The sequence below is a fragment of the Balaenoptera musculus genome, chromosome 15, assembly GCF_009873245.2.
Source record: "Balaenoptera musculus isolate JJ_BM4_2016_0621 chromosome 15, mBalMus1.pri.v3, whole genome shotgun sequence".
In the NCBI taxonomy this organism is placed as follows: Eukaryota; Metazoa; Chordata; class Mammalia; order Artiodactyla; family Balaenopteridae; genus Balaenoptera; species Balaenoptera musculus.
In genome coordinates this window covers 13,384,808-13,398,426 of record NC_045799.1, presented here as the reverse complement: position 1 = coordinate 13,398,426, position 13,619 = coordinate 13,384,808, and the positions used below count along the sequence as shown (strand labels likewise).

General features: G+C 37.6%; 1 protein-coding gene and 1 pseudogene across 7 annotated transcripts in view; one reads left to right on the top strand and one right to left on the bottom strand.

Moving 5' to 3' along the window:
* NCOA3 (nuclear receptor coactivator 3) overlaps positions 1–13,619 on the top strand; it is a 122,169-nt gene that overhangs the window by 88,272 nt on the left and 20,278 nt on the right. For all 7 annotated transcript variants that reach the window (XM_036825431.1, XM_036825433.1, XM_036825427.1 and 4 more), the window contains 9 exons: positions 6,707–6,811; positions 7,696–7,868; positions 8,346–8,446; positions 9,648–9,822; positions 10,488–10,676; positions 10,851–10,952; positions 11,798–11,938; positions 12,210–12,357; positions 13,106–13,497. In XM_036825431.1, the coding sequence (XP_036681326.1) occupies positions 6,726–6,811; positions 7,696–7,868; positions 8,346–8,446; positions 9,648–9,822; positions 10,488–10,676; positions 10,851–10,952; positions 11,798–11,938; positions 12,210–12,357; positions 13,106–13,497 (1,507 nt within the window). In that variant the 5' untranslated portion in view covers positions 6,707–6,725. The remainder of the gene's footprint in view (positions 1–6,706; positions 6,812–7,695; positions 7,869–8,345; positions 8,447–9,647; positions 9,823–10,487; positions 10,677–10,850; positions 10,953–11,797; positions 11,939–12,209; positions 12,358–13,105; positions 13,498–13,619) is intronic.
* On the bottom strand, positions 3,397–4,250 carry LOC118881063 (annotated as a pseudogene).

Here is a 13,619-nt window from a genome sequence, read left to right as displayed (position 1 = left end):
GTTTACAATAGCCAGGACATGGAACCAACCTAAATGCCCATCAACAGATGAGTGGATAAAGAAGATGTGGTACATATATACAATGGAATATTACTCAGCCATAAAAAGAAATGAAATTGAGTTATTTGTAGTGAGGTGGATGGACCTAGAGTCTGTCATACAGAGTGAAGTAAGTCAGAAAGTAAAACAAACACCGTATGCTAACGCATATATATGGAATCTTAAAAAAAAAATGGTACTGATGAACCTAGTTGCAGGGCAGGAATAAAGAGGTAGACATAGAGAATGGACTTGATGACATGGGGTGGGACGGCGAAGCTGGGGCAAAGTGAGAGTAGCATCGACGTATATACACTACGGAATGTAAAATAGTTGGCTGGTGAGAAGCAGCAGCATAGCACAGGGAGATTGGCTCGGTGCTTTGCGATGATCTAGAGGGGTGGGATAGGGAGGATGGGAGGGAGGCTCAAGAGGGAAGGGATATGGGGACATGTGTATGCATGTGGCTGATTTGCTTTGTTGTGCAACAGAAACTAACACGGTATTGTGAAGCAATTATACTCCAATAAAGATGTAGAAAAGAAAATGTGCACACACACAAAAATACATGTATGCACCTTACTATTGGATAAGAGTACAGGTTGCCCAGGGGTAGGGCAGGTATATATTGTGGTCCTAATTTCTTTTCTACTCAACTGTGTAGATGATAATCTTTAATTGTAAGGAATCAGAATTTAGAAGGGGCTCAATATTAATAGACTGTTCTTATAGTCAGAGGTACTGGGAGACTCTTGTGCTATATTATTTCCCATTTGAATATGGATTTTACCAATTCCATATATTCTTCAAACTAGATGGGTTGTAATTTAAGATGTAAAAATGTAAGCTGTACAGTTACTGATCTGTGTTTCTTAACCTTTTGAACTTCTTTGGGGGGGGGGAAATTGATCTACTCATGGGCCTGGTACATGTTCTGTCCCCCTCTCCCACCCTAATTCTTGACTAGTGACTGAAAATGGTCTAGATTTAGTGTGTATATGCTAAGCATTTTACCTATCATACCTGCAAAAGAATAATTTACCAAACTAGATAATATATCCCCCCAGATAAATACAGTTTGAGTCTGGCTCCGCCAGTGAGTAGACAACAGACTTGGCAAGTAAAACAAATGCTATTTATAATTTTTTATGTTCATAACTAATATTAATGCCAAATAAATAGAAAACTGTACATAAAGAGTTTGTCATAGTCATCTGTGCTCAGGAATTATTATATTATTGTATATGCTGAAACTATTTTTTTGGGGGTGCGGGAAATGCTTCTGTTTATTATTTCTAATGTTGAACATTTTCTTCAGCCAAATGAAATTTAAGGGATATATTTATTGTACTTTGATTTTTTTGTTATACAGTATTTTGTCATTCAAACTTGGACATCATGTGGTTTTTTAGGCATGGTACAGTGATTGTAGTACCAAGGTTTTTCCCTGTCTAATAACTAGAAAAAGAAATCTGTCAAACCTGTTCCTAAAAAAATAGAATGTGAAAATTATTTTATATCTTAAATAGTTATATTGATATCTTCTTGTTTGAGTAAACACCACTACCGTGGTTTTATTTTTTATTTTTCTATTTTTAAAATATGTATGTATTTATTTATTTATTTTGGCTGTGCCAGGTCTTAGTTGTGGCACGCGGGATCTTTAGTTGCAGCATGCGAACTCGTAGTTGCAGCATGCGTGTGGGATCTAGTTCCCCGACCAGGGATCGAACCCAGGCCCCCTGCACTGGGAGCGTGGATTCTTACCCAGTGGACCTACCAGGGAAGTCCCACTACTGTGGTTTTAAATTAGGATCTTGCATTGGTATATTTCTGGATAATTACCTTTGTTACTAGAGATCATTGGACTCTGTGAAAGAGTAGACTTGGTAGCATGTAGACTGCACAGTCATGTGCATGTTATAGCTTGTTGTTCTGACACATCAAGAGAAGGAGCCACATGTGTATTTGGACATAGGTAGACATATTTAGGTTTCTCTTATATGCACATAAACATTGACTTAACATGAATGACATGTATGCATTTCTGGTTTACATGATAATTGTGATTATTTTTTTTTCGTACTAAGATTGTCATGGTTTTGATTCTCTATTGATGTAATTTATGGCTCTAAAATTCATTTCAGTGACATCCTATATCAACCATAGCAGTAAAAATTTTAAAAGTTTAAAGTAACCTTTGAACTTTTATAGAAATCAGAATGGAGGAAAATCTGTTTTATAAAATATGACTTGATAAGTTGAATGTTCCATTTACTCAGTACTTTTCAAGGCATACTTATTGATCACTTCTTATATGCTAGGCACCTTAAACTGTACTGGAGATTCAGCTTATGTGTAACAGCAAAGTAAGGGAATAATACTGAGAACATAGAATAAATTATGTCTTTCAAATGAAATGCTGTTATCCACTAAAGAGTTCATTACTCAGTTTTGAGGATTCAGCTTATGTTTAACGTCAAAGTAAGGAAATAATATCTAGAATGTGGAGTAAATTATATTTTTAAAATAAAATGCTATTATTCACTGGATGGTTGGCCACTCAATTTAAAAATAACCTTTGAATGAAACAAATATAAAACTAATTGTATTGAGATGTGGCTACTCTATTTCTGTTTTTTAAAAATTATTTATTTATTTATGTATTTATTTTTGTCTGTGTTGGGTCTTCGTTTCTGTGCGAGGGCTTTCTCTAGTTGTGGCAAGCGGGGGCCACTCTTCATCGCGGTGCGCGGGCCTCTCACTATCGCGGCCTCTCTTGTTGCGGAGCACAGGCTCCAGACGCGCAGGCTCAGTAATTGTGGCTCACGGGCCTAGTTGCTCTGCGGCATGTGGGATCCTCCCAGACCAGGGCTTGAACCCGTGTTCCCTGCATTGGCAGGCAGATTCTCAACCACTGTGCCACCAGGGAAGCCCCTATTTCTGTTTTTTTAAAACTAATTTTTATTGGAGTATAGTTGCTTTACAATGTTCTATTTCTGTTCTTAAGGAATCACTTTTTCTTTTTAAATATGAAAATTGTAAATCAAAACTGAACATACTTTTTTTTTCTTTTAAATAGAACTTTATTGGAGTATAATTGCTTCACAATACTGTGTTAGTTTCTATTGTACAACAAAGTGAACCAGCCATACGCAGATGAATTTTTTAACTGGTAACTTGAGAGCTCTGCCACCTTTAAACTTCCTTTGTAGGAAACAAGTGTCAATACATTGTAGCTTCTTTTTAGGCAAGGTTATAATACCAATTCACACAAACCAATGTTTCTCAATCTGGGGGTGAGGGAGGTTCCTCCCCACCCCCAGGGGTCATTTGGAAATGTCTGGATACTTTTGGCTGTGGGGAGGAGGGGTGGTGTGCTACTGGCAGCGAGTGGGTACAGACCAGGGATGCTGTTCATCACCCTATGATACACAGGAAAGTCCCTACAACCAAGAATTATCAGTCAAAAGTGTCAGTACTGCTGAGGTACAAAGAAACTGGCCTGTATCTAGACAGCTGGTATCAAATACAACATAATTCTGCCAAGTACAGGTTACCTAAGAAAATAGTGCGATTAACTTGATGCTTAAAACCCACTTTTAAAATCACTGGAATAAAACTCAACATTTAAATGTTAGTTCATTAGTTCATGTCTTTTATTAACCAATATACAATCACTTGTCTTCTGATTTGTTGAAACAATAGGTCAGACAACATTTGCCACAATAATGTCTGTCAAAGTGGCTGGCCATAAAAACTCCAGCACCACATTAATCTGAAGGGCACTCCCGACGAAGGCGACTGATTTTGCCATTCTCATCCACCTTATAGTATTTCAGGACAGCCAGCTTAACCTGCTTTCTCTTATGCTTGTTCTTCCTGGGAGTGGTGTAAGACTTCTTCCTTTTCTTAGCACCACCACAAAGTCTCAACACAAGATGAAGAGTGAACTCCTTTTGAATGTTGTAGTCAGACAAAGTACGTCCATCTTCCAGTTGCTTGCCAGCAAAGATCAGTCTTTGCTGGTCAGGAGGAATTCCTTCCTTGTCCTGGATCTTGGCCTTTACGTTTTCTGTTGTATCCGAGGGTTCGACCTCGAGAGTGATGGTCTTCCCTGTCAGGGTCTTCACAAAAATCTGCATATTGGTGGCGGTGCCACCGCAGATGGCGGATCCAAAAAGCTGAACATACATTTAACTTTATTTGGAAATAATTTTAAAGTTAAACCAAAGTTGCAAGAGAAAGAATAGTACAAAGAATTTTAAAATTTCTGCCCAGCTGAGATTCAACCAGTGTCAACAATTTGCTGGCCTCCTTTCTTTTCTCTTCTTCCCTTCCCTTTCCCTCCTCTTCTCCTGTTAACTCACTCACTCACTTGTATGTAATCCACCCCCCCAAACATTGGAGGGTCCTTTGTGTACATAATGGCTTTTTTGTCCTAAATACTAAGAATAGGGATAGTCTCTTAAATAACCATAGTACAGAAATAAACTTCAGTAAATTTAACATTGGTAAAATACTTTTATCTATTGTCCATATTCTAAATTTTGTTAGTTGATCCAATAGTGTCGTTTATAGCATTTTCCCCCTCTAGTACAGGATCCAGTATAGGATCAAATATTGCATTTAATTGTCATTTCTCTTTAGCTTCCTTTAATCTGGAATACTTAAAGACTTTGTCTTTTATGACATTGCCATTTTTGAAGAATTATAGTATTGTGGCATTGTGGGATCTGGTTACACTTTATTTTTAAATTTTATTTTATTTTTAAAAATTTATTTGGTTGCATCAGGTCTTAGTTGTGGCAAGCGGGCTCCTTAGAGTTGTGGCAGGGAGGCTCCTTAGTTGCGGCTCCAGGGCTCCTTGGTTGCAGCACATGGGCTCCTTAGTTGTGGCACGCTGGCTCCTTAGTTGTGGCATGCAAACTCTTAGTTGTAGCATGCATGTGGGATTTAGTTCCCTGACCAGGGACCGAACCTGGGCCCCCTGCATTGGGAGCGCAGAGTCTTATCCACTGTGCCACCAGGGAAGTCCCCATGGTTACACTTTAAAATCATGACATTAAGCCACATTAGTGGGGGCTTCCTTGGTGGTGCAGTGGTTAAGAATCCGCCTGCCAATGCAGGGGACACGGGTTCCAGCCCTGGTCTGGGAAGATCCCACATGCTGCGGAGCAACTAAGCCCTTGCGCCACAGCTACTGAGCCTGCACTCTAGAGCCCGCGAGCCACAACTACCGAAGCCCACGCGCCTAGAGCCCGTGCTCCGCAACAAGAGAAGCCACTGCAGTGAGACGCCGGCGTACTGCAACGAAGAGTAGTCCTTGCTCGCCACAACCAGAGAAAGCCCGCATGCAGCAACGAAGACCCAGCACAGCCAAAAATCAATCAATCAATCAATAAACAAGTAAATAAATAAGCCACATTAGTGAAAGTTATTTTAAGTTCTTTTCTCTTTTATTTTAACTTACGTTGTGAGAAGAAAACCACACCAAGTTCTTAAAACGTATTAGCTTTTCAGCTTTTACATTTTACTATCAAAATTATTCGTAGAATAAATTCCGTTGGTGTTTAATTCATACCTAGAACATCTGAAAGATGATAATGTAATCTAAAACTTCTGATTTTGATTTTTTAAAGCTACATATTTTAAGTGTGATCAGGATCTTGTGTAAAATTTTGCATTTCTGTTAATTTGTTTCTCATTCTGGCAGTATTGTGCCACCTAGTGGAAATTTATGTCCTTCAATGTATGTCTCAGACTCTAGATGGAATGAAAGATACATTTTAACAAATGAAGAAAAAGTAGTTTGGAGTGTTTGAACTTCTCCGTTGACTTGGAATTCTTTATAACAATGATTGTCTTCATAAACAAGAGTTTAAGACAAATAAAATTCTTGTTAAGTGAAGGCTTAGTAGATGTCTTAAAATTATGAAGCACTGAGTATTAAAATCTGCTCTTTTTTCAACAAGAAATAGCCTACATTTATTTTCTTTATCAATGCAACTTTAACTAAAGCATATTATATTTCCATCAGTTAGTATTAAAATAATTGTTGTTCTGTGGATCTTGTCAAAATCCTTCCACCTGGAGTTTTATTGTTGTACATCTAATTTGTAAGCAGAATGTATTGGAGTTTACATGTTATTTACACAATCTCAGTTTATTTTGAAGTAGCAGAAGAAAAACACATTGGATGATAAATACTAAAGAAATGGTCTAAGGAAAAAATGTGCTACCTTGAAAATAGCCTGAAAATAATTTAGATATTTATCATTTGAAGACTTCTTACCAGCTGACAAGATAAGATCTTACTTGTGTATAAGTAAAATTTAGGATTTTATCAGTTGGAGAGTTGACAGTCTCTTTTTCTTATTAACTATGCAGAAGATGCCTTGTTCTTTGTGAGGTATTCAATATATGCATTTTTACTCAGTCTTGAGAAACATTTGTCCTGGGGTTGGATGGACATTCTGCATAATTAAACTGGAATATGAACTCTTGAGGTCTTCAGAACAGTTGTGTACTATAAGGAATTTTGAGAATTATCTAACCATTTAGGGAAAGCAGTTCTGAATTACAAAATGCAGCCATTCAAGCCTATGACACCTTTATGAGAGTCATGAATATTTTATAATGTTTGTATCTTATTATTCTTTCTTAGTTGCTGATGTATATTCACGATGAGCGGATTAGGAGAAAACTCCTTGGATCCGCTGGCCCCTGATTCACGAAAACGCAAGTTGCCATGTGATACTCCAGGACAAGGGTAAGCAGTTTATTTCCTGATACTTCACCAAGGGTGCCTCCCACGCCTTTATTTGTTTTGAAGAAAACATTTCAGCTTTCTGTTATTTGCATTTTCTGGTTAGATTTTGTTTGTTTGTTTGTTTTTGTCTTTGTTTAAATAATATGATTTTGCTTTGTAGTAAGTACAGTGGTACAATGATGAGATGGGGACATTCTTATGTTATAATAGAGGCTTTATGGCTGATTCAGGTAGAAATGAGAATATTATACTAAGTGTGTGATATTGTAAGAAGCATTTCTCAATGGAGGACGTAACAGTTAGGAATAGATAGACAAGATTATTACAAGTGAGAATCTTTAGTATCCTTTAAAAACATGTTATAAGTTGATATTTTGGCATTTGTGAGGTTTCATCATTTTTTTCCTGAATGAAGTTAGAAGTTTAAAAAATAGAAATAAAATACTCTATTTTATGCAGTGATAGATACTTCCTAGCTTTTTTAGTATTTACCAAGGTCAATATCACTTGAATTTCACTGTGATGGTTGCAAATAAAAAACAACCTATAATTCATAAAACCTCATAATTAATAAGTAGCTATTACTGTTTTTATTATTTGTTAATTTTATTGTCTCTTCGTGGTAAAGACTATTCATCCCCATTTTCCAGATGATGAAATGAGACTAATGCCTAAGGCCTAGGCTAACAACAGGTGGACTTGAATTTAGGTTTTTATGAATTTCAACTGTATTGTACTAGGTCTCCAAGACAATGTTTTGGTAGTCTTTATGGGCTGAATTTAATTTGTTTATATATGAGTGTAATGGTGGTGTGTAGCTACTGATTCTGCTCATAGCTCCTTTGTGATAGATATGTTTATGGCCTTTTTTCCCCCCCTCCCAGCCTTACCTGCAGTGGTGAAAAGTGGAGACGGGAGCAGGAGAGTAAATATATTGAAGAATTGGCTGAACTGATATCTGCTAATCTTAGTGATATTGACAATTTCAATGTCAAACCAGATAAATGTGCAATTTTAAAGGAAACAGTAAGACAGATACGTCAAATAAAAGAGCAAGGTAATACAAAGTAAGAAAACACTCAAGTCTTTTAGAAGGAACTTGTTAACTGTGTTCACATTTGCCTTTTGCTACCTGTTGCTTGGGTGGGAACTGCTGCTCCTTGAGGGCTAGCCTCTGTGGGGCTAGATGGACAGATGAGTTGACCAGCTTTGCTCTTTAGGAAACAGTCACCAGAATTGGAAGAAGGCCAGTGTTGCTCGCCCTGTCACTTGTTAGTTCCCTTTCAGGAAGCAATGGGATAGTACATTTAGTAGGGAAAGAAAATTTAGAGGATCTTCTGTCCTCCTGGGTAACTCGGAAGTTTAATTTTAACCTTTAAAAACTGTAGCATCATTTTCTTATCAGGAAATGTGTATGTGCTTATGCACATCTGTGTGCGTGTCTCTTTGTGTCTGTTTGGGGAACAATTTGAAAGTGGATTTAATCTATAACTGATATATATGCTATTTGTAGTATTGCCTTATGTCTTTCCAGGAAAAGCTATTTCCAGTGATGATGATGTTCAGAAAGCTGATGTATCTTCCACAGGACAAGGAGTTATTGATAAAGACTCCTTAGGACCACTTTTACTTCAGGCAAGCATAAGGTTCTAGCTGTACGATAAGCTGTGTTGATTTAAAAAGAAAGAAAGAAAGAAAAAAAATTTTGGCTAGGATATGAGAGCAAAAAGAAAATGTTTCTTTTCATGAGATAGAACTCAGTATTCTGAATATGATGATAAAATGCTCTTATATTTAAAATATACATAACTCTTGAGATCCTGTGGCGCCCTGCCCCCCCGCAATAAAAATGCATTTGGGCATATTTTAGCTAAGACTTTTTTGTGTATTTTTGCATAATTGATAGTATGGCACACTACAGTTTTATATTTTGGAGGAAGTTTTAAGACTTAAAATATGTGTTTTTTGTAAGTAGTTGTCTTAAATAGATCGAGTTAAGCTTTAGCACTTACAGAATGTTTCTTTTTAAGTCATGACCTGAAGCCCTTTATTCAGGTTCACTTATCAACTGTTTTTGTTCCAATTAGTTTGTTCCAGCTCCTTTTTAGTTGATCAGTTCAGTTCCTCTTTGTAAATTCTCACTAAGGAGTGGTATAGTTCCTGTAGCTTGACTTGATACCAAATGGGAAAATGGGAAGCACTAAGGATGATTTTTCATATTTTTAAAAACTCCTTTGAAGAAGTAATTCTTCAAAAATTAGATTAGATGCTAATTCAGATTTTGTCTTTACTGTCATCTTTTCAAATTGTCTTTTTCATACAACCCTGTATTGATGGTGCTAATGTTAATAGAAATGATGGCTCATAGTTGTTAAATCAACAGTTTTTTTTCAAATTCTAGTTAGTACTAAGGCTGGTGTCTTAGTCTGCTAAGGGTGCCATAACAAAATACCACAGACTGAGTGGCTTAAACAACAGAAATTTATTTCTTACAGTTCTGGAGGCTGGAAGTCCAAGATCAAGGTGTTGGCAGGCTTGGTTTCTCCTGAGACCTACCTCTCTCCTTGGCTTGTAGATGGCTGCCTTCTCCTTGTGTCTTCACGTGACCTTTTCTCTGTGTGTGTGCATTTCTGGTGTCTGTCTCTCTTCTCATAAGAACACCAGTCCTATTGGATTAGAGCTACCCTTATGACCTCATTTAACCTTAATTACCTCCTGAAAGGCCCTATCTCCAAATACAGTCACATTGAGGTTTAGGGCTTCAACATATGAATTTTGGTGGGGGAGGGGATACAGTTCAGTCCATAATAGCCAATATTAACATATCCCACTTCAGGCATTGGATGGCTTCCTGTTTGTGGTGAATCGTGAAGGAAACATTGTATTTGTGTCAGAAAATGTCACCCAGTACCTGCAATATAAGCAAGAGGACCTGGTTAACACAAGTGTCTACAATATCTTGCATGAAGAAGACAGAAAGGATTTTCTTAAAAACTTACCAAAATCTACAGGTAGGCTTTTAATGCGTATCTTCCTTTTTAAAAAAAATATTTATTTATTTATTTGGCTGTGCTGGATCTTAGTCGCGGCACGCGGAATCTTTGTTGCCGCATGCGGGGTCTTCGTTGTGGCATGGGGGATCTTTAGTTGCGGCATGTGGGATCTAGTTCTCTGACCAGGGATCGAACCTGGGCCCCCTGCATTGGGAGCACGGAGTCTTAGCCCCGGACCACCAGGGAAGTCCCTGTATTTTCTAAGTAAGTTAAAAAAATTTCTTTTTCTTGATCATTTCTTAGAAAATTGAATATACCTTTTAGAAAGCCAAGTGATGATTTATGTAGAACAGGGCAAGTGGTAGATAGCAAAATTTTCAAATACGAATTTAGAGTTTGGTGTACATTTCATGGGTCTAGGATATACAGTGAGTTACAAAATATAAGTGAGATACCTGTTGAATTTGAAATTGAAATTATTCCAGTGTTTTATATATTGCCACTTTGAAATGTTATTGTAGAAATTACTATGGAAGATGTATAATGAGAAAATACGTATAGCTTAAATTCTTCTTTTTTTTTTTTTAATTGGAGTATAGTTGATTTATAGCTTAAATTCTTGATGATAGTCATGGACTGAATTGCCAGCTTTTAAAAAACTCCTTTCAATTTGTTTTCTAAAGTTAATGGAGTTACCTGGACTAATGAGACCCAGCGACAAAAAAGCCATACATTTAATTGCCGTATGTTGATGAAAATACCACATGACATTCTGGAAGACATAAACACTAATCCTGAAATGCGCCAGAAATATGAAACGATGCAGTGCTTTGCCCTGTCCCAGCCACGGGCTATGATGGAGGAAGGAGAAGGTGAGAGTCATCACATGCTTGTGGTGATTATCAAACAATAGCAGCCAAACTTGTAGTTTTGTAATTTCCATTGTTGTAATTCTTCCTACTGAATTCCATGTTCTTACTTGCCTATTGAATAGACACATCCAAAGGTTAAGTATAATCCTTAAATGGTTAAATTTTGTATTGTAGATTTGCAATCCTGTATGATCTGTGTGGCACGTCGCATTACCACAGGAGAAAGAGCATTTCCATCAAATCCTGAGAGCTTTATTACTAGACATGATCTTTCAGGTAAAAACTGTGCGTGTGTGTACGTTTTGTTCATTTTGAAAATTTTTATAAAAGTTAACTTTCTACAGCCTGCACTATCATTTAAGTGCCTACACTGTAACGAATACTTTGCATGGATTATTTCCTATGTTTCTTATAATATTATTATTTTTTAAAATTTAATTTAATTTTTTATTTTATTTATTTTTGGCTGCGTTGGGTCTTCATTGCTGTGCAGGGGCTTCCTCTAGTTGTGGCGAGCGGGGGCTACCCTTCCTTGTGGTGCGTGGCCTTCTCATGGTGGTGGTTTCTCTTTTTGTGGAGCATGGGCTCTAGGCACGTAGGCTTCAGTAGTTGTGACACGTGGGCTCACTAGTTGTGGTGCATGGGCTTAGTTGCTCTGCGGCATGTGGGATCTTCCTGGACCAGGACTCGAACCCGTGTCCCCTGCATTGGCAGGTGGATTCTTAACCACTGTGCCACCAGGGAAGTCCCTTATGTTTCTTACACAACCCTAGGAGAGATTCAACAAAACCCTGGGCATTTAAGTTGGGTGTATTTGACACTTAAAATCCCTCAAATAAACACACAAAAAAATGTAGACGCACCTGGCTTTCTCTCCAAATAGCATTTCAAATCAGAAGCCAGTATTTCTTTTCTGTAACTTCAAATCCATTTTTCATAAAGAAGTGCATTTCAAAAATACGGGTAATTTAATGAGAATTACTGGGAGTAATTCTTGACATCAACATGAATTTCAGTTTTGGTCTGCCCTTTTTTGCCCATGAGAGTAAAGAATTAAAGTCAGTGCAGTTGATAATGCACAATGATGAAATTAAACACAGTGGCAATTTTCTGTTTAATAGGAAAAGTTGTCAACATAGATACAAATTCACTGAGATCTTCCATGAGGCCTGGTTTTGAAGATATAATCCGAAGGTGTATCCAGAGATTTTTTAGTCTTAATGATGGGCAGTCATGGTCCCAGAAACGTCACTATCAAGAAGGTAAAGAATTTGGAGGTTGATTCTGGATCTTGTTTGTCATTGTGTTTGATGTGCTATAGAGCAATAAGTATATACATGACCATAGTTGTTGTTGTCTGTGTCGGGTAGGAAAATGATTCTTGAGCATTCTTATGTTAGCCTAATTTTGGTGGGGTCCAGTCTTTCACTGGATTTTGAAAATGTTGGACTTGTATATTTCCTTTCTGTTTTCTCCTGTATGCATTTGTTTTGCCAGTTGTAGTTACTAGTAATGGGATATTTTCTCCAAAAGCTTATATCCATGGCCATGCAGAAACCCCAGTGTATCGATTCTCTTTGGCTGATGGCACTATAGTGACTGCACAAACAAAAAGCAAACTCTTCCGAAATCCTGTAACAAATGATCGTCACGGCTTTGTCTCAACCCACTTTCTTCAGAGGTAATGATAGATTACTTTGTATTCTCATATTAAATGCAGCAGTGTTCTCGAGATGCTTTATTATTAGTGTAAAAAGGGAGAAAAATTAAGAAGAAAAGCAGGCAGTGCTTGGGTTTGCTGAAGTGCACTTAGATTCCTGAAGTATGTTTTCTTTAAGGTTATATTTTTATGTGTAAATGAGGATTTGTTCATTAAGTAATTAATTCCTGGGAAAGCTGGAGGATGGGAAGGCTAGTGGATAAAAGAATACATAAAATCTGACTACCTCTGTTACTTTTCATTTCTAATGATATATTACATTGCTTTTAGGAATTGAATTTAAAATTTGAAGGTAGACTTCAAGAAGAAATAGTTACTGTTGCTGTTGCTAATGGTAAATGAGCAACACACGAAGGAGCAGGATATTCACCCATTCATCATCTTGAGTAATTTGCAGGCGCCTCCAGGTTAACCCCTTGGTGTATGGGAACTCCTGTAAAGCCCCACTGAGATTCCAGCTAACATAGCTTTGGGCCCTTCGTGGCGCTCTGATGGTGTCACTCATTTAGATTCTGTGGCTTATTAAAAGTATGTTATTAGATTAATAACTGATCAGTGTCTAGATTATTATTGTCACTAGGCATTGGAATGGCACCTAAGAAGTTAAGTTTCTGGGCCACTTAATTCATCCTTAAAAAAAAAAATCTGATTCAGGCTTTTAACGCATGCCTGTAATTTTTTAGTAAAACATTGTTCTGTTTCTTTGCAGGGAACAGAATGGGTATAGACCAAACCCAAATCCTGTTGGACAAGGCATTAGACCTCCAGCGGCTGGATGCAACAGTTCGGTAGGCAGCGTGAACATGTCGCCAAACCCAGGCTTGCAGATGCTGAGCAGCAGGACCTATGGCTTGGCTGAGCCCGGCACCACGGGGCAGATGAGTGGAGCCAGGTATGGGCCTTCCGGTAGCATAGCTTCAATGAACCCTGGGCCAGGCATGCAGTCACCATCTTCCTACCAGAACAGCAACTATGGTCTCAACATGAGTAGCCCTCCACATGGGAGTCCTGGTCTTGGCTCCAGCCAGCAGAATATTATGATTTCTCCTCGTAATCGTGGGAGTCCAAAGATGGCCTCACATCAGTTTTCTCCTGTTGCAGGTATTTGTGTTACATTTTCTTTTCTTTATTTTTTTTTTTTCAGTAATTCTTTTCTTTCCATACCACTGTAATTCTTGTAAAGTTAATTCATTTTAAAACAAACTTTGAAGTGTTAAGTAGTG